Raw genomic sequence first — 26,251 nt, 5'->3', positions numbered from 1 at the left:
TGGCAGGATACCACGCCAGGCGAGGCCCATGCTTCCAGGCGCGGACACCCACGTACAGGGCCACGGGGACCGGAGGTGCGTAAAAGACAATCTGCGCAATGGCAGACGCCCTGTGTGCACTGTCCATGGACGACGACGCCGACGGGACCGTCCCAACCCGACTAGCGAGTCTCGGCACAACAGAGTGTAGTCTTTAGGATGCGGAAGCCGCGAGGGCGGCAGTTGCGGACAAGGGAGGTAATCTGACGTTGGTATCCGGTACGAACAAGCCGAGACTGGACGTGGAAACGGATCCATGTGCATCTGCATGCATGATGCACCTCGTTCACACAGCAACTACAGTCCCGGTAGTCGTACGTAACCCCTGGTCGTCTTGGTAGGTTTCCATTCCACTCAGGCCCCCGGCTGACGTCTGATCCCTTCTAAATCTCACCGACACTCGATGCTCGCCGGGTTCTTCACGCGACGACAACATGGTGGGCGTGCCCGGCAGGTCAAAAGCTTGCCACAACTACAGGCACAGGGAAAGCAGGCCAAACAGCACAGGATAGATGGCGGACAAGCAGCTGATGAAATCATGCTGTCTGCTCCCATCGGTCCGTAATATCCCTTGGAGAAGACGCATTCGGCCATCTTTGTCGTCGTCGACGCGTAGAGCTTGTCTGGCTCCTGCTGGCGTTTATAGTCGGCCAGGGCGCCGGACCAAACACCATTTTCGTCAATGACTTGCTCGCAGGAACCGATAACAATAGGCCGGCCACAATGCATGGACAGGGAAGACCATCATCGAACTGGGTTGATTGCAGACACCACACTGGGCCTTGGTTGTAAAAGGCTGCGCGGTCCCCGGCATTCGCTCCTGAGCATCCTCAGATCATCAGGGGTTTTTATGAATAAAATCGCCCACGGCCCACGAAGTCTCCAAGATCGTGATCGGCAGCTCGTCCGGCATTGTCCTCGGAATTTCAAGTGATTCAGGCCTTTTAAATCCCCCCAAGCATAAAGCCTGCGACAACATTTCCAGGCAGCTTTGGACAGGCCGAAGGGTAGCATTCTTATTATGCCGACCACTTATAATCGTGCCTCATTGGCTGCAGCGTAAAAGAGTGCCCTATCGGTTGGATTCCCTGAGGGTTCCAGAACACCTGCCTGGGGTCCAGCTCCGCCTTAATCCTCTGCAACCGTGGCACATTGTTTCCCCAATACAGCCTTGCCGCGGTTTCGGCATCCTGTTCGGTGTCTATATAGTTTGCGTACATTCCCCAGCGTCCTTCTGCCATGGAACCTGTGACGCTCTCCCGAATCGCCCCAAGGAGCGAGAAACCCTCCTCGGGGTAGTGGCCACCGACTCCTCCGTCAAACAACTGGAAGAGGAGCAGCTTATCACGGTGGACGTATGCGGTGGCAGATGGAGAGACATCAGCAACGGCCGAGTTGTTGCCGCCGTGTGCTTCCACGCTCAGGTACAGGGAATCGTGGGCAGAAAGATTGCTGGTATTAGTAAAGAGGGCCGCCGCGAGCGACTGGGCTTGGCCTACAGTGAGGGCACTGGTCATGAAACTGGTTGCATAGAACGTGTCATGCTGGGGGAAGCTGTTAGCTCTTGACTTTCTCTGATGACACTCACAGGCCGAGACGACATACCGGCTCGTGGGGATCTAACGGGGGAAGGTCATCGAAGTGCATGAGTGCCTCGATCCATCCTATCGTCCTCGCAGCCGAGAAGTTTCCAGCAACACCATCTAGGAGTGGCCGCAGCGCCTCGTTTGCGTCGGTCTGATCTCCGTAATACACGCCCGAGATGGTTTTAGTGGTTGGCGTTATGTCAAGCATCAAGTTTAGTTCTTTAGGAGCAGAGGCTGCGAATCTTTGCAGAGCTCCGATCACCGCAACCGCACTGGCTTGGTCCCAGGACAGCTCGACGTCGAAGGGAGTGACTTTGTCAGGCGCAGCGAAGGTCTCGAATTCGAATTCAGCAACGATGCCAAAGGATGACCCAGCCCCGCGAAGGGCCCAGAAGAGGTCTTTATTCTCGGTAGCCGAACAATGAAGGACTGAGCCATCGGCGAGAATGACGGTGGCCCCGATCAGCCAGTCCAGTGCGAGGCCATGGGTTCGCGAGGCAAAGCCAAAGCCACCATGTAGGACGTGTCCTGCGATGCCGACCCTATATGGCTGATCAGCTTACCATTCTCCAGGGGAGGAAGAACTGGCCCAACCCTAGGCATGAGCCGTGGGAAATGGCCCTGCGTCCTTGACTGTAGAGTTCAGTTGCAACGTCTAGCAACCTCGCACCAGGCTGAATCTTGGCAGTGTTGTCGTCCTTCAGCGTAATCTGGCGCATGTGACAGAGCTCAATCACGAGATGCCCATCCTCACCACCGAGCCCGAATGATCCAAAGCTGTGGCCGCCGCCCTTGGCGCTGACACGCACGTGGTTCTTGATGCCACACGAGACAGCAGCCTGGATCTGATTGATAGATTGAGGGACGGCAACCGCGGCAGGCGTGCAGTTTAGCCGGATATTGTATGAACTGATCTCACGGGTCCATTCGACGGAGTTTGGGGCCAGGAATGGGACGTCTGAATGGGCAAGACACGATGTAAGAGTATCGGGGCAAGTGTGAGGTATTCCGGCAAAAGATAATGCCCAAAAGGCGCACAAGACCAACCAAACCGCCATGATAACTACTTGCCAAGTCGAGAGGCATCAAGCATGATCCCATATCTCAGCTGTTGATCCTATTTATAAGTGAGGCAGTATTAAATGCCCTTCGGACTGGAGCATCCTGCAACTCCTGGCCAGTGGTGTGATACTGCCCCGAGTGTCTTACGTGATATCAGCCATGAAAGATCGGACGCAGAACCGACTTGGCAGGACCACGTCAAGAGTCAAGACATGATCGTCGAGAGTCAAGACATGATCGAATGAGGCGCCTGTTGGCTGGCTGTTGAACCGGGGGCGGACGGCCGGGGCAGGGGTATATGCATCAGTACCTGCCAGCTGCCACCAGCACTTTTGCCCGCCCAACACAGTGGTTTCCTCGCAGTAATACCGTGTCCATCCGGATAGAGCAACGAAGTGTGCGACGTGAGAGAGCAATAAGCCCCACCCGTCTCACGCACCCTTTCAACACCATACACTTACAGTACTAACGTAAACAGCTTCGACTTCGACGACTGTAAGGCGCAAAAGCATCACGAAACAGAGAGTGAAGAACGGGGGCCAATGAAGGTGTACCAAACCGTCATTAGCTTTGCGTCCAGGCCATATTGGAACTTACCTCCAAATCTTCAAAGAGGGTCTGTAGCGCTCAAATGAGTCTCATTTTGCTGTCTTCCTCATCGTTAATTGCTTCATCGATTATGTCGTCTGCCATGTCACTATTTTCATCCATTTTGGCCATCGACGGTCTCCTTGCTAACGGTAGCGTTGGATGGCGACTTGAGGGAGATCTCACAGTTCATCTTTCGGGCAAAGAAGGCGTTGAGGTTGATCGACTCCCGCCCGTTAGAATGGTATATCAGTATTTGTGTACCATCCAGTCGTCGGGATTGAGATAGATGTAGCCGGCGGTCTTCCTTGCTGAACCATCGTCCCATCTATAGCCCTAGTTGCTGTAGGCATGTCCCGTTTCCTCTGTCAAACCACTGCACCGTGCAGGAAAAAAGTAGAGTGCGCATCCCGTGTGTCGTGGAACTCGTGGCGCAAGTATTTGCTGCAGTGTACGGTTGGACGGATGGTTGGATTTCATTTCGCCCGGAGGGAAGTCTTTATAAGTGTTGGATAAAGGACAGCTATCCGAGACATTGCGGAGGAGAAGCCGCGAGAAATCGGAGGGCGTTGATGTATAGAAGAAGCATATTTGTTTGAGCCAGAGAGCCAACAACGAGGCAATACAACAATTCTCTCACCCACCATGACAGTGCAGTTGATTTTAAAGGCCGCAAGCTCGACTGGAATGGACTCTGTGAAGCCGCTGATGGCCCACTTGCTAGAGTTATAGAAGGAAGCGGCAGGGAAGCCACCCCAGCTGGCGATAGAGCCGAAGTTGGCGATTACGCTGCATGGTTGGGCTCGGAGGTAAGATATAACGGCGTGGGCGACTTTGATGGCGCCGAAAACGTTGGTGTTGAATTGGTCGAAGACTTCCTTCTTGCTATTTCGTGGTCAATAGGCAGGTCAGCGGAGAATCAAATTCAACCGGGCGTGTTACTCACGAGGCCTCTTCGCAAGTGCCCTCGAGAACAAAATCCCGCGTTGATGACGTGAGCCAGCTTTCCATAGGTTCTATGGGCCGGCCTCCTTGATCATGGCACCAAGAACATCGTCTGAAGCTGTTACATCCAGTTCCAAGAGAGCAGCGCCTGGGTCTTTCAGTTTGGAGATGGAGGCAGAGTGGCGGACGTATGCAACGATTTTGTGTTCGCGAGACAGCGCCTCAAGTACAGTGGCTTGACCGAAGCCAGAGCTGGCGCGAACGACAAGCCAGACCGGCGATGAGGAAATGGTGAAGCTAGGTATTTTGACTTGAGGGGATTATTCCAACTGCAGGATGAACGCATGGAGTGGAAACTGTCAGCAGGATAAAGACTTATAAACTATACCAATAACACCTCCACATGGGGGTGCCCCTATTTTGCTGGTGGTCAAGTGGGTATTTGCTATATTTGATAGAAACCGAGGTATATCTGAGATCGTCTTCTAAGAAACGGGTAGCGTCATTCTAGTGTTCTATCTTTCTAAAATGGACGCCCGGAATGGACAGAAAGCCAGGTGGCGTAAGAGCGTGAGAGGGCAGAGCAACGACCGTAGGCGGCTTAGCTAGGATAAACTACTCCGTACGTCTCTCCCGGCACCTCTTAGCTCGTTATTTTACTTCGCAACCATTTCGTGTCTGGGACTGCCATGGGCCTCAGCGTCTACATGTAGAAACGTGCCTAATTAATGCTCGACGGTGCTTAAGAGGTACGTGTACGTGGTCGGGGGCCACGGACCTTTAATTAGGGTCTACTCCCCGTTGCGAAAAGCGAGCTTTCTTACTTTTTCTGTCTCATCACCCTTCTGAAATCGTCCAAGGAGTGGCCAAGACCTTTCCTCTTTCGACCGGCTTTCACTACTTAGTCCTTATGCGGCAAAGTAGCTAAAGCCTATCACTGCAGATTCAGATTTCGGCAAATACGTACGGAGGAGCGTTTCAATAGCCCTTGCTGGCTGGCGCTAACATGACCTCTACAAAGAAAATAAAAATAAAGGAATACTGCGTGTAAATTTATACTAAATTGTCTTCTCATATACTCCTCGTTCTATAGAGTGTTATAACCTGGATATTAACTGTTACGTTAGAGGCGGCTAATATAAATCCTAGCGTCTTCTTTGGTGTGGCAGGTGACCCGATCTTGATGCTATTGCCCTGCTAGCCTTGGATTAAGAGAACCACTGCAAAGAAAGGCGCCCCGAAGAGCCAGGAGCTAATTACGCTTTGGAGGCAGCTTGGAAGGGGCTACCGCAAAAGACACAGGCTTTAATAAAGCGATTTCCTCGGTACATGCAAACGGTTATTAAGTTGGAAGATGGCAATAAGTATTGAGAGGGAGATGGTATTAGTAGGGAATAGAGTCAAAGAAATTTGGTACGTTTTCTTCTTCCTTTTCTTTAAAGGGGTCATATTTAGCGCCAGCAAGGACTATCGAAACGCTCCGCCGTACATGCTTCGGCTGCAGTATTACGAGATGAGCCCTCTCAGTGTACTTGCAACCTGCCTGGACGTTTGGCGGGTTCGTTAGAACAGACTCCTACGAAGCAAGCCATTGTTATCACGAAGATAAGAGTACAATGACAGTGTTGCGTCTCTGGTATGTCTCCTTGACATCCAATCCAGGAGTTGAAATAGGCATCAGCAATGCCGATTTTTTTTTACCGAGCTGTGCCTCGTTGTGTTGTGTGGTCTAGAACCCCGAGCCCAGAGAGCCGAGCCCAGAGAGCCGAGCCCAGAGAGCCGAGCCCAGGGGGCCCAAGAGCCGGCAAAAGGGTCTGCAGGGCCAAGATGCAATAGCGAAAACTGAGAATAATACTGTGAATATTAAAGGTAATAATGTAAATAAACTGGGTACAGCAAACTTTGTGTCTATTCCTGGCAGAGGGATGTGCGGATGTCGTCTTAATACCTACCCTCTTTGGCTAGTTGTTTGTGGTATCTGTACCTATATAAGGCCCCTCTCTTGCGCCGATAGATCACTAAATTCACCTAGTTGAGACCCCTATACCTTTCACTGTATGTAAAAGCCACCGCTTGAGACAATCATAAAGTTAATTCGTAGAGGCTCCAGTTTGGCCGCTGAATGCGCGCCTAATCACTCCGCGCGTGTGCTATGAGCGACCCTCCAGCACTGGTTTTGCTGGTGACGGCGAACCGAAGTCCAAAACAAAAGCGGGAGAGTCACCTTATGGCTCGCAATGCACTGAAGTCATCGCCCTGCGCGGGCCCATTCGGTGAAGTCGCCTTTAATGACTGAGGCAGCAGGCGGCTTGCGGGAGCCCGGAAGACTACACGAGCTTCACAAATGAGTTTCCATTCGGATGACAGCTTACTTCCGCTTGCTCGGCGGCCTTCCGCGTACAATAGCCCGCGTGCCATGACTTGCCTGGCCGAATTCGTAGCGACAGTGGCCGGATAGGGTTCAGAGAGGTGACTTGGGCAAAAAGGAACCAAGGGAAGCCGGCCCCATGCATTCAAAACCGACACAGCCGGCTCGAGAAAACTCCGGCTCTGAAAGCTTACCAAGAGACCCGGGGTCGGCCCGCATGCCGGGAAGCTTCGTAAGAAATCAACATGCCGCGGGCAGGGTCCGTGTGGACTGCTGCCTCGCCTTCCGCCCTCGACTAGATGGATCCAAGATAGGAAGCAGGAAGCTCCTTAGACCCCTAGCTACATTTCATGACAACTTCTCGCTCAGCCGGTTGTCAGTATACTCAGCTGGACCGTTCACCGGATCCGGCCCAGGAAGACTTGGCTACCACCACGTCGGGCTGATTGTGGGCGGGGGTTGCTTGAGCGCGAACTCTAAGCCTGCCATGTTGAGAAATAAAAGGGCAGCCAAGAGTCTGTCTGGGACTGCAGCAATCTATCCCCAAGCAGCAGTCATGGAAAGACCGACAAAGCACGCCAAGCTTGACCGCGCCAAGGCTCCCAACCTACAGGAGCTTCGGCAAGCCGTTCCGCATTATTGCTTCCAGCCATCTGCTATTGTCTCACTATCATACATATTGCTTGACCTCACTCTTACTATTTCTCTGTTTACTCTAATGCTTTACATTCGCAGTATCGAATCGCAATTCGCTCGTGGCATCGCGTGGTTAGCGTCTGGCTTTCTCCAGGGCCTCGTCTTCATGGCCATTTGGGTTCTTGGCCATGAGTGCGGCCATGGAGCGCTCTTCCGTTCTCGCCGACTCAACCATGTTTTCGGCTTCGTGTTGCATAGTATGCTCCTCGTCCCTTATTTTTCCTTCAAATTCAGCCATGCACGCCACCACCGCTTCACGAACCACATCGATAAGGATACAGTCTTCGTCCCTAGCAGAGACAGGCCATACACACTGCGCTGCATTATTCAGAATTTTTATACGGCTTTAGGTCATGCCGAAGACAGCCCCCTTGTCAGTCTGCTGCAACTCTTGAGCCAGCAGCTCGTGGCATGGCCGTTGTACATCACGTTCTATCTTGGCGGGGGGGCAAGGAGTGAGCCTGTGACACGGAATTCCCTGGTGAAGAGCCACTTCAATCCGGTGAGCGGCTTGTTCTCTCGGTCGGAGCAGCCATACATACTTTTGTCCGACGCCGGGGTCCTACTCATGCTGCTAGGACTATGGAAGGCTACGACAGTGCTAGGCTATTCTACGATATTGCTGGCCTACGGAATCCCCTGGCTATGGATTAATCACTGGCTGAGTATGTTAAATGCCCACCCTTTGTTGCGATTGCTTGCTAAATACCCTCGTACGGGTAGTTGCGGTCGCCTTCATGAACCACACGCACCCTTCTCTTCTTCATTACAATGACTCGAGCTGGACATTTATAGATGGGGCTCTATCAACGATCGATAGGCATTGCGGGCTCATTGGCCTCCACATGTTTCACGGGCTTCTTGACTATCATGTCATTCACCACTTGTTCCCGTATGTAAATGGCTTCTTTTAAACAGCTCCATATATCCCCCTCTGGCGCAGGCTGGATCACTGATTGACACGTTTTGCAGGCGTATTCCTTTTTATCACGCAGAAGAGGCCACAATGGCAATCAAGCCATTGCTTGGAGCGAGGTATATCGAGGAAACTCAGCCAATCTATAAGGCTCTCTGGGACACATTTGTGAAGTGCGAATATGTTAAAGAGAGGGAAGATCGTCAGGGAGTCCTGGGGTGGGTGGGCCGGGAAACGAAGCTATCAAGCTGGCTTGCACAACGACAGCATTCGCCAACCGAAAGTCAGGATCCTACTAGTCCAATCAATCCGCCTTGACGCCTCAGACCGCTCATTTATTTAGTCCGTCTAACTTCACCAAACTTGACCGGCAGTCCGCCTGAGTTTGGTCAAGCCAGACTGGCAGTCTACCTGAGACGATCTCTTGCGCAGAAAGTATGCAATGCTTGGAGGCACGAAGAGACGAAAGAATCTTTATTGCTAGTTATTAAGTCTCTGCATTAAGAGAGAGTGTGTGTATTGCGCTGTCCTTCCTGAAAGAGAGGGTCCGCGGGTGTGGCTATTATGTATAGTGTATACCATGTGCGGGGACCAACAGGTTTCCCTACTAATCCATCAAAAAAACAAACTTCTTTAAATCTGCTTTAGAGGTAATCATCAATACACAACCATCATTTGCATGAGGAGGATATGATACGCCGCTGTTATATTCAATGGGTGAGTTCGCCTACTCGATGTTGTGGAGGAAATGACGAAGCTTACTTGCGTGCTCGTTGCAGGCTGGGGCCAACAGACCAGCTACGTTATTGCCTTCTCTGCTGAAGGCGCCACGGATGTAACACGACGATACGTCCGCAGAGAAAGATGCGGAAACGTTCGGAATCGCTGCCCAGAGCCCGTTTTGGTCTACATACTCGATGAGATCAACCGCTTGCGGCAGGGGCAGCTAGATGTGGCCGCCAGAAACCGTCTGAAACTGGAAGCTCTCCGAGAGCAGCAGGAGCTTCAAGAGTCGATTGTATCTGCCATTACCGCTGACTTCCTCTCGTCCCAACGAGAACCCGCAGCCCGTGGAGCGAGAGCTGGAGAGCCAGGACCCAAGATTCCCGAGGTAGAAACATGGTCGGTTGGAGGAACATCACTTGCGGAGGGGGAGACGCCCCCCCGGGCTGACTTCAATTCAAGTTGCGCTTAGGGCTGCAACTGGGTTACTTGGAATGAAATCGCCTGTAACCTTACTTGGCTTGAAATGACTCCTTGCAGTACACAACACAGGCGCAGACGCACGATCGGTCCAATGAGGCCCAACAGGTGCACTTGGGCTTTGATATAAACTCACCTACAGTCGTCTGCAAACAGCTCCCGTGCATATTGGCACGGCAAGCAATGCAAGTACCAAGTTTGTCACGGATGGCACTCGACTTTGCAGCCATGTATGATATAACCAATGTCTGCTGATTGTACTCTACTACTCCGTAAGCGTCTTGTCTAAGCAGTAGGCCGAGTAGTTGATCCTGTGAAGCCGGTAAAATACCGCTTACACCAGGCAAAATAGGGCTCCCCCTTGGGAGGTGTTACTAACGCGTATTTTCAAGTCCTTTTCTGCTCCGACAGATCCCTACTGAAGCGGACTTGGGCGTACGTCATCGGCATGTGCCAGGGATTTGGCTTCGGGCGGGCACCGGTTAGGCTTTGGACGCCCTTCTAAATATCTCGGCGCCGCAGAAGAAAAGACCAACCTCGAGCCGGCTTGACGTCTGATACCGCCTTGAAGAGTGCCTCTTGCGGCACCCACCTCGTCCACGTCGGGGAGAGCTCTGTCTGTCTGTAGGCTTCCAGCAAAGTCACCAAGGCACCCGGGGCATCGCCTCGTTTGTCGGCACGTCTTATCCGCAGACACTCGGCCAGGCCGGTTCGGGATCCGGCAGCATCGGCCGTGCGCCGGAAGCGATTGGTGCGCAGGGGATGCGCTTGATGCGCTTCTTCCGTGTACAGGACGGGGGGTAGTTGATTCTCCCCTCAGCCACACACGACGTGATTCGCCCCTGCCACAAGGCACGCACCAACAAAGGCGGGCGCCGGTGCGTCCGGACGCGTGCCCGCAAAGCCACACTGAGGCTGTGGAGGCCCTGTTGCTGCTGCCTCGCCGAACCGTCAGCCCTAGCGTGCCGCGAGCCGACAAGTCAAAGCAAACAGAAGTCCAGGCAGGCCTTGCGCATTCATGTTGCGTATAAGGCACTGTCGACCCGGATGACTCGATCCTGGGAAGTGAAGCCTGGCTTTGTCGCTGGGTGCCAGTTCTCCGACGCCGGTTGATCACTCATCAGGACTGTCTAGACGCCTGTCTTTGTCTCGAAGCCGCCCCACGAGACGAGCAGCTGCAAAACATCGGCTTGCATCCAGCAGTCGTCGGACGACAGAGACGCTCCCGGCAAAGTCCGCTCCAGCAGCCATGGGCCGACCGCTGGACGCCTACGATGACATCGCCATCGCCACCATCGTCATCTACGCCGTCTTCCTCGCCGGCGCCGTCGCCCTCTGCTTCAAGCACGGCCTCGCCCGCTCCTCGGGCTGGCGCTTCCTCATCATCCTCGCCCTCGCCCGCCTGATCGGCTCCGCCTTCCGCCTCGCCACCGTCTCCGCCCCGGCCGACGCCGGCCTCTACGTCGGCTGGCTGACCCTCAACGGCCTCGGCCTGGCGCCCCTGATCCTCATGCTGCTCGGGCTCCTCGGTCGCGTCTTCGACTCCACCAACCGCAGCGGCCACGACGTCGTCAAGCCCGCCCACCGCCGCCTCGTCGAGATCCTGATGCTCGTCGCCATCATCCTCGTCATCGTCGGCGGCACACAGTCTGCCGTTACCGTCCAGGGGGGCGTGCCCAAGATTGCCTACTCGTCCACCAGCAAGGCCGGCACCGCCATAATGGTTGCCGTCCTGGCCCTGCTCTGCCTCGAGCTGCTCCTCGCCTTTCGCAAACGAGGCCACGTCGCCCGGGGCGAGCGCCGCATCATCGTCGGCGTCGGCCTCTCCATTCCCTTTGTCATCGTCCGCCTCGTCTACTCGTGCCTCGTCGTCTTTGGCGGCGTCTCGTCCAACGTCTGGCTCTACCTCGGCATGCTCGTCATCATGGAGATGATCGTCGTCATCATCTGCCAAGTGCTGGGCTTTTCGCTCGACAAGGCCCCCCCTGCTGCTGCCAAGGACGACCAGGAGCAGGTCCGGGCCGGGCAATGAGATGGTGGCAAATAAATAGAAATAGACTGGTATGCCCTGTATCATCTATGTGTCAATATCCAGATGGGTTCCTCCTTGAAATCCGTTCAAATACCCCAAGATGACCATCTTGTGCGCCGACCAAGAGGAGCCTGATTTCCCATCTGAGATGTAGCCGTAGTAGTCCCTGTATCCAAGAGCAAGCAACCGCGCGCCAGAATCCAAGCAGGCGACGTAACCGCGGAAAGAGGTTTACATGACGACGCAGCAGACCTTTTCCAGTTTGCGCAGCACCCGCGGCAGCACCTTTTCCAAAAACTGGGCCGTCTCGTCCTGCTGTCCGTGCGGCGGCTGCGGGTGCGGTTGCGGGTGCGGGTGCTGCTGCTGTCCGTGTCCTCCGGGGTGCTGCTGCGGAGGGAGCGGCTCGCCGCCCTGCAGATTAATGTAGATCCTCCCCGCGTTCTCCTCGGTCCGGCACTTGAGCCCCAGCTCGCTGCACAGCGCCTCGACCTTGGGCTTGATCTTCTGGACGTGCCCGGCCGAGTGGTTGCCCTTGCCGACAATGGCGTGCAGGTGCGTCTGGCCGCGCGCCTGGTCCGCGCGGATGCGCTCCTCGAGGATGCGCTCGGCCTCGTCGACAAACTGCCCGTGCAGGTCGATGGAGTCCGGCTCGACCTTGCCCGGCGCGTTGTTCTCGCGGAAGATGTAGTCGGACGCCTGCCGGTTGTACTCGTGCACCTTGGCGTCGTGCTTCTTGCCCTGGTTCGAGAGCTCCTTGGCGGCGGCGCCGTCGCCCGACTGGTACGCCTGGCGGGACTGAGCAGGTCCGTCAGTATGTCCTGTCAAGTGCGACGCGCCGGCACAGAGGGAAGCGGCCGTACTCGATCAAAGCACGAGCCGCGCTTGTCGGCCTCGGCGCGCGCCAGGTCGCGCAAGCGGTCGTATTCGCGCTCGACTTGGTCATTGTCGCCAGAGTGCAGGGCTGTACGCGCCGTGTCAGCCGGTGCGCATCTCGAGGGATTGGACGAGCCTGCATACCTCGGCCGCCCAGCCTGGTCATGGGAATCGCCATCTTGGCAGGTGCTTGCGCCGCGGATGTATGGTAAGGATCAGGTCGGATTGATGAGTCGGTCGGGTCAGGCGAGGAGGTCGGTGCGACGCGGTTGTCCCCCTCCGCTAGACAACCAGTTGGGCGCCCCAAGTGTGGTGGATCCTAGAGCCGCGCTTCTCGCCGCGGCCGCGGGAGGCCGACAATCCAAGACAGCTCGACATGGTGTTGAAGCTTGGAAACTTGGCACAGTCATGGTCGAGCGTGGTCATGAATTGGGAAATTGAGAGGCCAATAACAGGCTCCACCTCCGTACTTGGTAAGGATCCTGCAATGCCTGCAGTCAGGCAGGTTCCCATGCACTTACCCGGCGGCTCTTGAGTGCGCCCACAGAGAAGATGAGCGCATTTGTCAAGAGCATGACATTAGTCGACGAATGACGGTCGCTGAAGAACAATGGACGGTCTATACCAGAGAAACTGGGTAGTAGTATCCGTATTCCTGCCTATTCAATTTCACACGAGAACTTGCCCTTTTTCTTTAGGAGGAAACGCCCTCACCATCCTTCCCCTGTGCTCCAAGCCACTGCTTGAGGAGTAAGTACCTTAAAGGATTCAAATATACAGTGCAATCTTTAATAATACATTGACATACCCCTTCGATGTGCAGAAACAGCTGAAAAAATTCAGCTAGAGGATTTAAACCCACTAAGGCAATCATTAATCTGTCTACTACGCATGCAAGGGCACATATAATACCAGTGGAGGCAGTATATGCGCGCTCCAGTTCCGTGGCTCCTGTTCACGGGACAGGCAAAAAACGACACCTGCAGGATTCGAACCTGCGCGGGCGAACCCATCAGCTTCCTAGGGCGGAATCGATCTTCACAGATCATTCCTATTCTAGCAGGCTGACCCATTAACCGCTCTGGCAAAGTGTCCAGAGTTTGTTAGAATTTTTCCAAATCTTTTGAGTATATATACGAAAAACTGATGTTTTAATCTTCTTTTTCACAAAATTTCTCGGTTTAATACTACAGGCTTCCTAACAGACTCAGGCCTCATCGAGGCGGGCGATATTGGACAAAGTTGAATGGGAAGGTGGACCCTCAGGGGCACCAGCCCTCTCTCGCTGCACGTGGGCGAATTCCCCTGATGTTGTCTTTACAGGCGAGGCCCTGTAAGGGGCTACGCCCCGATGTGTAGATCTGGCATGGCCAGACTAGTCACGTGCGAGCGCCACGGACACGACTCCTAAAGGGAGCGATGTAGACACGTCTCCCCTTTACACTCTTTGTAGCTCAATTTACATCAATTACGCCCAGCACCTGTGCTAACAGTGCTGACCCGTAACATATTGAGCTACCAGTTAACAAAAGACAGGACAGACAGAAGGACAGACAGCAGGACAGACAGCAGGACAGACAGCAGGACAGACAGCAGGACAGACAGCAGGACAGTCAGCAGGACAGACAGCAAGACAGGCGATAGGCTAAACGACGAGACGGACGATCGATCGGACGACGAGACGGACGAACAAGATGGAGGACAATAGTAGTTATGCAGGGGCACCGCGACCGGCGGCGCAACGAGCCGATGGAGGGAAGGAGCAAGAGCTCTTGCAGATCTTATCTGGGATCGCGGGAGACGAAGAACTGCGGAAGATGTTCACCGGGCTAGGCCTAGCAGCGCCACCGTTGACACCCAGCCCGGGGGTGCTCAGTACCCCGGCGATCTTACCCGTCGAACCGAGGCCGGAAGCAGCCCAGGAAATGGACCGTGGCAAGAAGCGCAAGCCGATGACTTGGCCGAAGTGGAACGGTCAACCCGAGTCCTTCCACTTCTACCTCGACCGTCTGGTATTTAAGTACAATACCGACGAAGAGGAGGGCCTAAACGGCAATAACAACGTCGTGTGGTACGAGATCCTGCAGACCTTGCCGGATCAGATGATGAGGAGAGTCGAGGGTTTTTGGAGGCAAGAGAGCGCGAAGGGCAACCCAGACCCCCGGAAATTCTTCTCGCACCTAGCCCAGACGTTCGGCAGCGTGCAGCAGACAGAGAGGGCGCAGGACAGGCTGCGCACCTCATTCAACGAGACAGCCAAGAGTTTGGGAAGTTCCTCCCTGAATTCGAGGAAACATTGACCAAAGCGGGCGGCGCGAGCTGGGATAATGCTTCCAAGCTCGCATGGCTACGGAACTCGATCTCTCCTGCTCTCCGTGAGCAACTAGTCCCGGTTATCATGCCGAAGGACTACAACGAGTACATCCAACGTCTACACCGATTGCTTGGGCGTTCGAGCACACCGCGAAGTTTAAGGCGTTGCAGAGGAAGCAGGGCTCCGCGGGCAACGTGACCAAGGGCAGGCATCAGGCATCGGCAACATCCAGGTCGCCGGTAACGACAACACCCCGGCACCGTCAGCAACGTTACCCGCCGAGCAGAACGCACGTGACGCACGCGACCATGACGGCGACGTAATAATGACGGTTACACGCACTCAGGGGCAGGGTCAGAGAGGACGGGCGAACGGCCAGGGTCAAGTGGAACGAGCAAGACGGTTCGCTTCCAGCCTAGGTCAGGACGGAAGCAACGGGCGAGGTGGGTATCCGAGGACGAACGGAATAAACGCCGTGACGAGGGTCGTTGTCTCCGCTGCGGCGACAACACCCATTTCATTGCCGCTTGCCCCTACTCGCCAGGACAGGACCCTAGCCGGTCGAGGGATGTAAAGTCCGCACCGCTAGGATCATGCCCTTGCTGGAAGATGATGGTAACGACTCTAGTGAGGAAGAGTCAGGACTTAGCGAGACCCCATCCCTCTCGGGAAATGCGTAGCCTCGAAACAAAGACGGGTCTCGAGGCCAAAGAACGGAGCAGTGGCAAAAGAAGAGAAGTTCTCAGGAAAAATGGAAGTTGGTCCTACAATAATTCGAAGCATTATCAATAGGACCAATCTCTTCTCCTCACTCGTAGACGAGGGATGCCAGTGCTACGCCGCGGTTGACGAAGAAGTCGTCGAAAAGTTGGAAGTTCCTATAGTGGAAATAGCACCGCGAGCTATTACAGGAGCATCAGGGGCAATGGAAGGAGCAACGATTAGGGGCCTCGTATGGCTATCAATGGAGGTCAACGGCCACATACAGACGATCTGTGCCTACGTGGTGCCCCGATTGGAATTCCCCCTAATCCTAGGAAAACCCTGGTTATGCCACACAAAGTCGTACTCAGTGCCCCACGAGAAACGACTATGGCATGAACCTACACAAGACTGGGTAGATCACCTCGGGAAGGAGAATATTCTGCGAAAGCCAAGGAGTTCGAAGAAGCAAAGCACGTACTAGCCAGTACCTTTGTGGGTTACTTTGAAAGGATCCGCAAGCAGGAAGGAAGAGAGGCAGCTGCCACGGCGATTTTCGCTATCAGCATGAAGGATATCGAAAGGGCGTTATCACCAAAGAAACCCATGTCAGAAGCAGAGCTACGCCGAACGATACCCCAGCGGTTCCACGATTTACTGCCTCTATTTATGAAGAAGGAAGCTGATAAGCTGAATCCTCATAAGCCAGGCATAGACCACGAAATCAGAATCAAGGAGGACCCGAATGGCCAGCAGTTACCACTACCGTATGGAGCACTATACGGTATGTCACGAGAGGAACTCCTGGTTCTTAAGAAGACTCTACGAGACCTAGTGGATAAAGGATTTATCCGTGCAAGCAGTTCAGAAGCAGCAGCTCCAGTCCTGTTTGTGAGGAAACCAGGTGGCGGGCTGCGATTCTGTTGTGACTACAGAGCGTTGAACGCAATCACTAAGTCGGACCGTTACCCCTTCCTCTAATAGGGACACTTCGCAACCTAAAAGATGCGAAGTGGTTCACTAAGGTCGACGTGGTACAAGCGTTCCATAAAGTACGGGTTGCAGAAGGAGACGAGTGGAAGACAGCGTTCCGCACCCGGTACGGTCTCTTCGAATGGATGGTTACCCCGTTCGGGCTAAGTGGCGCGCCAGCAACCTTCCAGCGGTATATTAACGGTATCCTACGAGACTACCTCGACGAGTTCGCCTCTGCTTATATGGACGATATACTTATCTATTCGAGCGGGAGCAGAGAAGACCATTTCCGGAAGGTACGGTTAGTTTTAGAACGCCTCGCCGAGCATGGACTACACCTAGACCCGGAGAAATGCGAATTTGGAGTCAAGCGGATTAAGTACCTAGGATTCATTATTCACGCAGGAATTGGCATTCAGGCAGATCCCGACAAGATACGAGCAATAGTCGAGTGGGCAGTCCCCGTTACCCAGAAGGGGTGCGCAGTTTTCTAGGATTCGTTAACTACTACCGGATATTTATACCGCAAGCCTCGGAAATAACTGCACCTAACAGCACTAACAGGAAAGGGGACTAAGTTCAAGTGGACGGACGAGCACGATATGGCGTTCCAGACACTAAAGACGCTATTTACGAACGCCCCTATTCTTACTCAATGGGATTTCGAGAGGCCAACCTTCGTAGAAGCAGACTGTAGCGGCTGGGCGCTTGGGGCACTTACGCAGGAAGTCGACGGACAACGCAAGCCAGTAGCGTTCCACTCGCAGAAGCTATCACCGGCTGAGCGCAACTACCCAATCCATGATAAGGAAATGCTCGCTATTATTCGTTGTCTCGAACAATGGTCAGCCGAGCTACGAAGCTGTGATAACTTCGTTATCCTTACCGACCATAAGAACCTCGAGTATTTCATGACGCGCCAACAGCTCTCGGAAGGCAGGCACGTTGGGCTGAATATCTCTCGCGTTTTAACTTCCAGCTCCAGTACCGTCCGGGACGGGAAGCAGTGGTGCCAGACGCGCTCTCGCCGCGAACAGGACCGACCAAACGAAGCGGATCACGAAGCACGAGATATGCAGCTTATTCCAGAAGCAGCCCTACGTACCTACGTCGGAGTAACGTCGACTCAAGCGGAGAAGGCGAAGAAGAACACACGGTTTTCCACGACCCAGAGCTACAACAATTATGGCAGCAAACGGCAAACCAGGATCCAGTCTTTACAAGCGTTTATAACGCGGTACGAAACGGATCTCGGTCCTCGACCCCAAGCTTAAGCTGAAGGTACAAGTCGCCGAGTGCTTTATTGATCCTCGGGGGCACCTACGACTACGTGGCCGCTTATGGGTGCCAGGCGCACCGATCACGACAGAAGCAGCAGCCAAGGCAGCACCGCTAGAGCAGGAGTCGCTAAACGAATTACGGGGCTCCTTAATCCAGAAGGTTCATGACTCCCATGTAGTAGGCCACCCGGGACGGAAGGGACGATAGAAGCCGTATCCAGGGACTTCTACTGGCCGCTAATGCAACAGCATATCCGACGTTTCTTGCGTAACTGCGATGTCTGCGGCCGTACGAAGATATGGCGCGAGCATAAAGGGTCTACTTAGACCGCTACCCGTACCGGACCGCTTCTTCCGCCAGATACAGATGGACTTTATTACGGACCTCCCTTGCGAACGGTAACCGCTGCCTCTGGGTTATCAAGGACCGGCTAAGTAAGGAAGTTATACTCGAACCGATGCCAACGATGGAAGCGGAAGCATGTGCAGAGCGTTTTCTATGGTGCTTCGCCCGCTACCACTGGTGGCCCGACGCTATAACGAGCGATAGGGGCTCGAATGGGTAGGCCGCTTTTGAGGCACATGTGCAAGTTACTGGGGATCGACCAGCAGCTAAGCACGGCGTACCACCCCCAAACCGACGGAGGCCCTGAGAGGATGAACCAAGAAGTACAGGCATACCTCCGCGCCGTGATTAACCAGAACCAGAACGACTGGGATAAGTGGGTTCCCGCGGCTCAGATGGCGTTAAACGGTCGGGTCAATACCTCTATAGGGATGTCCCCATTCTTCGCTATACACGGCTATGAGCCGAAGTCACCAGTTCCCCTCGTTACGGAAGCATATGCGGAAGAGTATCCTCAGCATTCGCCAGAAACCAGGGCAAAGAAATTTGTTACCAAACTACAACAGATTACGGACCTCTGCCAAGCATCAATGGCGACAGCTACGCAGCAACAAGAACGCTTCGCTAACAGACGACGGAACGCGGCAGAACGCTTCGAAGTAGGCGATAAGGTTTGGCTTGACTTACGGAACTACGCGTCAGAGCGACCTAAGAAGAAGTTCGACTGGCTGCACGCTAAGTATACGATAAGCAAGGTACTCGACCCGTACACGGTTGAACTAGCAGACCTCCCGAGGGCTGCTATAATAGGTTCCACGTCGACCAACTCCGGAGAGCGGGGACGGACCCAATGCCTGGTCAGCAACGCACAGACGCTCAACCCCATCTATCCAAGTAGACGGGGAGGCTCACCAAGTAGTAGAGGAAATACTATGCGCTAGGTGGAAGAGAACCGGCCGCGGCCGTAGGCGGGAAGTCCTTGTACGCTGGCAAGGTTGGCAAGACCCGACCTGGACCTCTTTAGACAATATGCAACAGACAGCGGCCTTGGATAAGTACGAACAGAGATACGGCCCGGCTCTCGAAAACGATGGACCATACCAGCACCGACGAGTGGCAACGGAAGCACAGCCGGCCCAAATCCAGGGCAAGTCGAAGGAATACAACCACAGCTGCAGATACAGGGCAAGAGAATACGCGGACCACTACGGGCTAGGACTAATGGCGACGCCCCGTCGATAGTAACGGCACCAGACCCTATAGACGACGGCCCTACGATCGTTGTAGAGGACCAGGAACAGGAAAAGGGCACCAGCGCCAGAGAGGAGTAGGGGCTAATGTGGGCTACGCCCCGATGTGTAGATCTGGCATGGCCAGACTAGTCACGTGCGAGCGCCACGGACACGACTCCTAAAGGGAGCGATGTAGACACGTCTCCCCTTTACACTCTTTGTAGCTCAATTTACATCAATTACGCCCAGCACCTGTGCTAACAGTGCTGACCCCGTAACAGGCCCAGGCATAAAGAGTGGTATAGCTCTGTTGGATCGTTGACAAAGTGCGCTATGTCACGATACGTCGTTTCCCGCGCCTTGCGAATAGTCATGAAGGCACGGAAAAGAGACGCCGAATCGATCAAGTGAAGCGTCGAGATAAGCGGCTCGCCATCGCCTTGTTCCTCTCGACGGGCCTCCGGGAATTTTTCTGCGATTTCGTCATCTTCGTTGAATGGCATGGGGGCCTCGGCCGGCACGGGCTCCTCGTTGTGGTCAATTAGCTACTGTGGCTCTTGGCGGTAAACCAGCTGGCACCGATGCTGCCATGTATTGCTCTTGGTCGACGGGATGTGATGCATTTTGTGAATGTTGATGAAATTTGCAGGTATAGCGCCAGGCACAGACGCCATCCGAGTGGCGTGCTATCGGGGCTTTGTTGGGTCCCTGGCTAACATAAACGGTACTATGTTTGCCATTAGAGCTTCCCTAGCAGACGCCAGGATGCTACAAAGCCTACTATTCCCATTACATAGAGCCCTGTGCCGAGCCATACATGGAAGCCATGTGCCCGGTCAAGATCTAGATCTAGTAGAAACCGTCTTTTACGAGTTAATAGTTCTTATTAGTCCTTGGCGGCTCGCAAGTGACATAGGAGGCAGTTGACTAGCTATCAGGTGCTTACTGGAGAGATTACGTCCTAAGCCTATTCTTTTTTCTCCTAGGCTCTAGAGGCTGCCCTAGACACGATTGGCGAGCCAGATATCGCAGTGGAAGTCGAACCTCATCTAGCCTTGGGCTTGCCGGAGAGCTGGGCCTGTCTCTCTGCCAGTGAAATGATGAGACGAGGTGCTTGTCACGTTGCTGTGTCCTCCCTGAAGCCCAGGGTCAGTGAGAAATGGCTCGAGCATGTTCAGTCTGACGGCGCCGAGGTGTGCGTCGTTGCCTAGTACGTGGAATCCCCCTTCTAGATTCTGGTACATCTTTTCCAGCAACCATCATTCTTTTGTCCCTTATATTCCTGGACACTAATAGCCATCCTCGTAGTGATATCTTACGCGGGCGCACAAGACCGTATGCGACGCGATGCCTCTGGGAAGCGGAGACAGCCTTGGAAGAAGACATCGAGGTTGGCAAAGGCACCAAGCACAGACAACACTCCTCAACATAAGGTACCACCATGATGCTTCCTGGCGCCACGGGATACCTAGGGAAAACAATGCTGCGGGTATTGGCCAAGCACAGCGCGGTTTCCAAGATCCATTGCGTCGCTTTCCGCGGAAACGATTAATAGTCGGAAGCCTACCGGAGCGGGCGGCAATTGCGGAGGTAGATGGACCATACGAGCGACAGCCGATTGTCGTGTCCGATTCAAGCAGAAAAGATTTAACGTGTGAGAGGCATGTTGGACTTCTGTATTTGACTATCCATCTACTTGCTGCTTGAACGGTGAACATCTAATCAATCAAGCAAAAAGCCTCTATACAAAACTGAAAACTCAGGACGCGACTAGAATAGAATCATAGAATGACGGCGCCCCCCCTCGGCCTAGAAACAGACGCACAACATCGTCGTGGCCCAGCATGACGGCGACGTGCAGAGGAGTGCATCCAGTCACGTCTCGAACATGAAGACACTCTAGGCGACGATCTACTAGCAGCCGGGCCGCGTCATGTGCGCCCGCCATGACTGCAACATGAAGCGGCGTCCGGCCGAGGTTGTCTGGTAGGACTAGATCTGCTCCATAATCCAGCAGTGCGACGACGACGTCGACATGAAGCCCTGCGATGGCAATGTGCAGGGCGGATTGGCCGTGGTCGGTCAAAAGGTCAACGTCTGCAGGGCGTGTTTTCAGGAGCAACCGCACGATGCTGGCCTGGCCGTAGTATGCTGCTAGATGCAGTGCGTTGTAGCCCGAAAGCTTATCCAACTCGCCTAGCCAGAGTAGGTCTTTGAGATGCATTGTGTCTGATGTGTGGTCCGAAGGCTGATTGTTGTCGAATAAAACATTGCCCGCCGCATCATCTCGATGGACATCGTGATTGTCATCGTGGTCCTCGTCAGTGGGCCCAAGATTCGATCGAGGTGGGACCTGGTGCAGCGGATGCTGCTGTTGCTCTGGTAGAGGTAGGCTGAATGGAGTAGGTCCTTGAAGGGCGGTGGTGAGTTGATGACGAGGCTGGGTCTTTGACTTGGACGGCGGTTGCGACCATTCCAGCTGCTGCTGCTTCTCCTGCCGGGCTCGTGCTGGCGGCCGAGGGATGGTGTAGGGTTGAGTCCAGGTGACGCTGTCGTTGCTCTTCTTGTCGACGAGCTGCGACGAGTGACGCTTTCGCCTCTCGCCTACATGACAAGGGCACGCGTGGGTTAACATTTGCTCGTTCTGATACCAGGCCTGGGAGGGCAATGCAGACAGAGCCAGGACCTACGATGATTGCGCTGTGCTATTCTGTTTTGCATACGTCTCCGCTCTGCTGCGTCCATGTCATTGCGTGTAAGAGCCGAGACTCCAGAACAGGCATCCTCCGGCATCATACTTGACGTTTCGATCGACTCCCGAGTGCTCGTACGGCCATGGGGAAATGATGGAGAGGTGGGTGGCCTGTAGCGGCGAAACCAAGCACGTAGAACACAGGCTGAAAGGCGTGGTCAATTCCGAGTATGCCAGTGCCAATAACCGGGGCACGGCTAGGCCCGGCCGGCCCGGCTTGGCCCGGTCGGCCCGGTCGGTCCTGGTGCACCCCCGGCCGGGCATTAACTAGAACCAATAGCGTAAGCGCCCATATTATAACAGTCCCGGAGTAAAAGCCCCCGAGTAAAAGCCCCCCTCCTCCGAACACAACGGCCACGTAAACATCTCGTGCGGCCTGCCTTAATGAGGCTATCCACGAGGAAAAGAGAGCCAAGTTGTGAAGGCCCAAAGAGATGTGTTGATTGAAGCTGAAGAATACACCTGTACCAGCTGCACTATGCAAAAGGTTTGTAGGTAGGGAGATATACAGTAGAGACAGGGTACCTAGCAAAGACCTAGCAAAGAACAGCAGCCAATAATAAGCAAAGTACATACTCCGTAAAAGGGAAAGGGAAAGGAGGAGTACATACAGTCAGTACACGCTAAATAGGGGATACCGGACGTTGGTTAATTATTTATAGACTCTTGGCGGGATGGGCACAAGTGGGACACCCTTACCTGATCAGGGATGCCGCCAAGCCCGGCGGGGACAACGGCGTGTTCCAGACGAGTAATCAAACATACACTCCTGATTTTCAAACATACACTCCCGACCTAAGCCCCATTTGGAAGAAGACCCCGCCACCAAAATTTGGCGCGCGCTTTCCCAACGCCCTGGCTTGCCGTGACCATCGCCGCCGCCCACCCGCCCAGCCACCTGCCTTTTGGCCGCCATCTGCATTTTCGCAATCATCAACAATTGAAGCTATCACCACTTGACTCAACACAACAGCAACGCCGCCGCCGCCTACCGCAATAGTCACGTCTAGTCAATCGTCCCGATGAATTCGACCGAAAGCAATACCAACAGTAGCACCGAGGCTATCACGGAGATGTCTTTCGATACGTATGATGAGGCGCTTGAAACACTCAAAGCTACGCAAGAGCTCCTTGGCTACGTCGTAGTCGTTGCAAATAGCAAGAATACCGGCAAGCCTAGGCGCAAGGAAGCCAATATCCGCTGTGAATACAGTGGTCAGTATAGGCCCTGGGACGAGGCAGAGGGTATATACAAGACGTCATCCAAGAAGTCGGGATGTGACTTTCGCTGTTACATCCGCTTCTACCGACGTTGCAATGCATTCAAAGTCACCATCAAGCACGGCTCTCATAACCACGAACCTCTATTTGAGCCAATTGCTAACCCCATCGTCCGTCAACGAAGCCAACGCAAATTCGGCATCGAGCGTCTTCATAGCCTCGTCGAGGGCTTAGCAAGAACGTCAATAACAAGAGCAGGGATATCGTGGATGCTATCCGACAGGAATATCCTGAGCTCCTTATTACCGATTCTGATATACACTTCATCCAGCTGCAACTTCGTGCCTTCCGTTACGGCGCCTCTACATCTACACAAGCCTTCCTCGATGTACTCAAAGATGCTAAAGCAAAGGGGAAATCAGCTACTATGCAGTTGACCGTGGCCCTAATGGGAAGGTTTGGAGGTTTTTCTGGACATACGATGACTGTATTGCTGACTGGAAGCGTAACCCGAGCTCCTTATCATGGATAATACGTATAAGGTCAACCGCTTTAACATGCCGCTTCTACAGATCATTGGCACAACAGGGCTACACAAGAGCTTCAGTGTAGGCTTTGGCCTCACTGCCAAGGAAGACGAAGGCGCGTTCCAATGGATCCTCTCACAGTTGCGTGAGGCTGGTCGGCAGGCTGATATTCCGGACCCGGGCGTTGTGATTACCGACTTTGATACCGCCCTGAAGAACGCCCTTGACTCTATCTTCCCATCAACGCAACAACAAGTGTGCGTTTGGCATATGATGAAGAACGTGATCCTTCACATCAAGAAGAAGTGGGAAGGATCCCTCGATGGCACCGAGATTGGCGGAGATAGGCCAGAACAGGAGACTCGCCTCGCTGCAGCAGCCGCTCTCGACGACCCTATACAGGCAGATAATGCCATTGACGAGGACCGACCTATCGACCGTGCCACTGATTACCAGATTCAACATGCCTCACAACTGGCAGATCAGTGCGTTGAGCAACAAGATGATCGTGAAGATGACGATGGAAACCCAATACCCCCGGCTCCAAGGCGGACTTTTGAGCACACAGCTGACGGTATCCGTGATGCCTGGGTTTCAGTCTTTAGGGCTCGCACGGCTGAGGAGTGCAGAGATCAGTGGGATCTACTCTGTATAGAGTTTTCGGATCAGCCAGGTAACCCTAGCCCTAACTACCCTCCTACTCTAACCTTTTACTAAATAGCTCCTCTTATAGCTCTCGTTAATTACCTCCGTACAACCTACTGGCCATGGCGTGCCCAGTTTTCCACCTACGCTATCCAACAGTACCGAAATTATAACATTACGGTAACTTCCCGTGTGGAGAGCACACATCACGAGTTGAAGTCACGATTACGCAACCGCTTCATTGACCTCCATCAGCTACAAGAGCACATCAGAGGGCTCGTTACCCATCGGCAAAAGAAGCATCGCGAGAAGCTTCAATCCGAGTTTGCAAGAGCTAGAGTTGAATGGGCCAAGCAGACGATTATGAAGTCACTGCACCGAAAAATTGGCTGGCAGCCGATGAAACAGATCTTCAGGCAAGTTAGGCTAGCCGGGCTGAGCTTGCCGATAATCGAGGCATGCCTACGATTTGTACGGGTGCTTTCACGATGCAATGGGGGCTGCCCTGCCGGCATACAATCCGCGATTTGATCCAGGCTGACGCGGCCGCCCTTATACCATTGCATCTTATTGATAACCACTGGCGGGTTTACGGCGTGACTGTAAGTATCTTGCTCCAGCCATAAGTACTATACTAATTTACTAGCAGCCTGAACAACAGCAATATATCGATGCAGACCACGAAGCCGATCCTGACGTTGTCCAGCCTCGCCGGCGTGGAAACAGTAGACGCGGTATCCCCTCCACTAGAGGCATCTACGGGCCGGATCCTTAGTGCTTGGGAGCAAGAGGAGCATAGAGCCAACCCAGAGCTCGTATCACGGCCACCAGAGACGCAAAAGAAGAAGAGGAAGGGCACAGGCACCACTATCATGAACAAGAGGTCGAATACACTTGCTTCCGTGAGCAGCCGGGTTGACGATCTTGCCCAGCAGATCGGTGATTTCATCAAGTCACAAGCAGCAGCAACGCCGGTGCTGTTATCACAGGTGCCCTCACTTCCACAGGTGCCGCTGGTGTCACAGGGATACCAAACGACGATGCCCTCACTTCCACAGCCGGCGCCGCCGTCACAGGGATACTATGTGATGCCACCGCCTACACCAATTGTGCCTGTATACGTACAGGCGCCGGCGCCGTCACAGTGGCAAGAACCGCCTCCTCGTCACAGGCACATCACGACGGCTTCATGTGGGCACAGCCGCCGGCACAGTCTCACGAGACGGCTACGGAGCATTTCCAGCAGCTAGGGGATCAGAGGACACGGCACCATACAAAACTAGCAGGCAGGCCGGTCACAAATTCGTTCCTTACGTGCCTCGCCCTCCGCCGCGTCGGACGGATCCTTCCTCACAGTCACAGTCACAGTCACAGAGGTAGGCAAAGACCTTCCGCCATTATATGCATATTGTATATATATCGGAAGATCGATCGGGCCGGGCTTATTGATAGCTTCAATTGAATGACTCTAAGGGATGCATCTTCCGGCGTTGGTAATAATTGCAGATAGAATCCATATATGTCAGACAATAGTGTCCCACACCTCGCACGTGACAGCGGTTGATCTTTGTGGCATCAGTCAATTGATGAGAATTATCTAAAGAACAAAGGAAAGGAAAAGAATTGGATGCACACATTCGTGCAACAATATATACCCCGATCATTGCGGCGAAGCCGGCGCAGCAGTGGCAGTGATCGAGCATAAGGTTTCAGGAACTGACACGGGCGTGATATGCGACAATATATCTAGGCAGGCAGCCGCGGCAGCGGCGTTGGGAAAGCGCGCGCCAAATTTTGGTGGCGGGGTCTTCTTCCAAATGGGGCTTAGGTCGGGAGTGTATGTTTGAAAATCTGGAGTGTATGTTTGATTACTCGTTCCAGACCACACTCCGAAGTATTATATCGCGTCTTTACTCTTTAGTAGGCAACAAGTCCAAGACTCCCGACAC

General features: G+C 53.9%; 7 protein-coding genes and 1 non-coding gene across 8 annotated transcripts; 4 read left to right on the top strand and 4 right to left on the bottom strand.

Annotated features, from left to right (window-relative positions):
• Positions 1–1,058: 1,058 nt before the first annotated feature.
• Positions 1,059–4,286, bottom strand: HRG_09590 (FAD binding domain-containing protein; the record flags this gene model as incomplete). The annotated part of the gene is made up of 5 exons (XM_044868061.1): positions 1,059–1,583; positions 1,645–2,167; positions 2,220–2,583; positions 3,916–4,160; positions 4,222–4,286. 5 exons carry the CDS (start codon positions 4,284–4,286, stop codon positions 1,059–1,061), a joined length of 1,722 nt encoding a protein of 573 aa, XP_044716642.1.
• A 4,627-nt stretch (positions 4,287–8,913) lies between these two features.
• HRG_09589 (uncharacterized protein) lies at positions 8,914–9,395 on the top strand (the record flags this gene model as incomplete). Its single annotated transcript, XM_044868060.1, has 3 exons — positions 8,914–8,917; positions 8,980–9,322; positions 9,386–9,395. 3 exons carry the CDS (start codon positions 8,914–8,916, stop codon positions 9,393–9,395), a joined length of 357 nt encoding a protein of 118 aa, XP_044716641.1.
• Positions 9,396–10,652: 1,257 nt separating this feature from the next.
• On the top strand, positions 10,653–11,435 carry HRG_09588 (uncharacterized protein; the record flags this gene model as incomplete). The annotated part of the gene is made up of 1 exon (XM_044868059.1): positions 10,653–11,435. The coding sequence occupies one exon, from the start codon at positions 10,653–10,655 to the stop codon at positions 11,433–11,435; it is 783 nt and encodes a 260-aa protein (XP_044716640.1).
• A 231-nt stretch (positions 11,436–11,666) lies between these two features.
• HRG_09587 (smr domain-containing protein) lies at positions 11,667–12,486 on the bottom strand (the record flags this gene model as incomplete). Its single annotated transcript, XM_044868058.1, has 3 exons — positions 11,667–12,230; positions 12,296–12,396; positions 12,453–12,486. The coding sequence occupies 3 exons, from the start codon at positions 12,484–12,486 to the stop codon at positions 11,667–11,669; spliced, it is 699 nt and encodes a 232-aa protein (XP_044716639.1).
• Positions 12,487–13,282: 796 nt separating this feature from the next.
• Positions 13,283–13,402, bottom strand: HRG_12124. The gene has a single exon. It is a non-coding gene; the product is annotated as a tRNA-Ser (tRNA).
• A 4,759-nt stretch (positions 13,403–18,161) lies between these two features.
• Positions 18,162–19,256, top strand: HRG_09586 (uncharacterized protein; the record flags this gene model as incomplete). Its single annotated transcript, XM_044868057.1, has 3 exons — positions 18,162–18,819; positions 18,929–19,076; positions 19,142–19,256. The coding sequence occupies 3 exons, from the start codon at positions 18,162–18,164 to the stop codon at positions 19,254–19,256; spliced, it is 921 nt and encodes a 306-aa protein (XP_044716638.1).
• A 1,660-nt stretch (positions 19,257–20,916) lies between these two features.
• On the bottom strand, positions 20,917–21,792 carry HRG_09585 (ankyrin repeats (many copies) domain-containing protein; the record flags this gene model as incomplete). The annotated part of the gene is made up of 1 exon (XM_044868056.1): positions 20,917–21,792. One exon carries the CDS (start codon positions 21,790–21,792, stop codon positions 20,917–20,919), a length of 876 nt encoding a protein of 291 aa, XP_044716637.1.
• A 1,862-nt stretch (positions 21,793–23,654) lies between these two features.
• Positions 23,655–24,400, top strand: HRG_09584 (MULE transposase domain-containing protein; the record flags this gene model as incomplete). The annotated part of the gene is made up of 4 exons (XM_044868055.1): positions 23,655–24,142; positions 24,206–24,231; positions 24,294–24,330; positions 24,391–24,400. 4 exons carry the CDS (start codon positions 23,655–23,657, stop codon positions 24,398–24,400), a joined length of 561 nt encoding a protein of 186 aa, XP_044716636.1.
• Positions 24,401–26,251: the final 1,851 nt, after the last annotated feature.

Source organism: Hirsutella rhossiliensis (genome assembly GCF_020360975.1).
Source record: "Hirsutella rhossiliensis strain HR02 chromosome Unknown scaffold00013, whole genome shotgun sequence".
NCBI classification, from domain to species: Eukaryota; Fungi; Ascomycota; class Sordariomycetes; order Hypocreales; family Ophiocordycipitaceae; genus Hirsutella; species Hirsutella rhossiliensis.
This window is presented reverse-complemented; position numbering and strand designations above follow the sequence as displayed.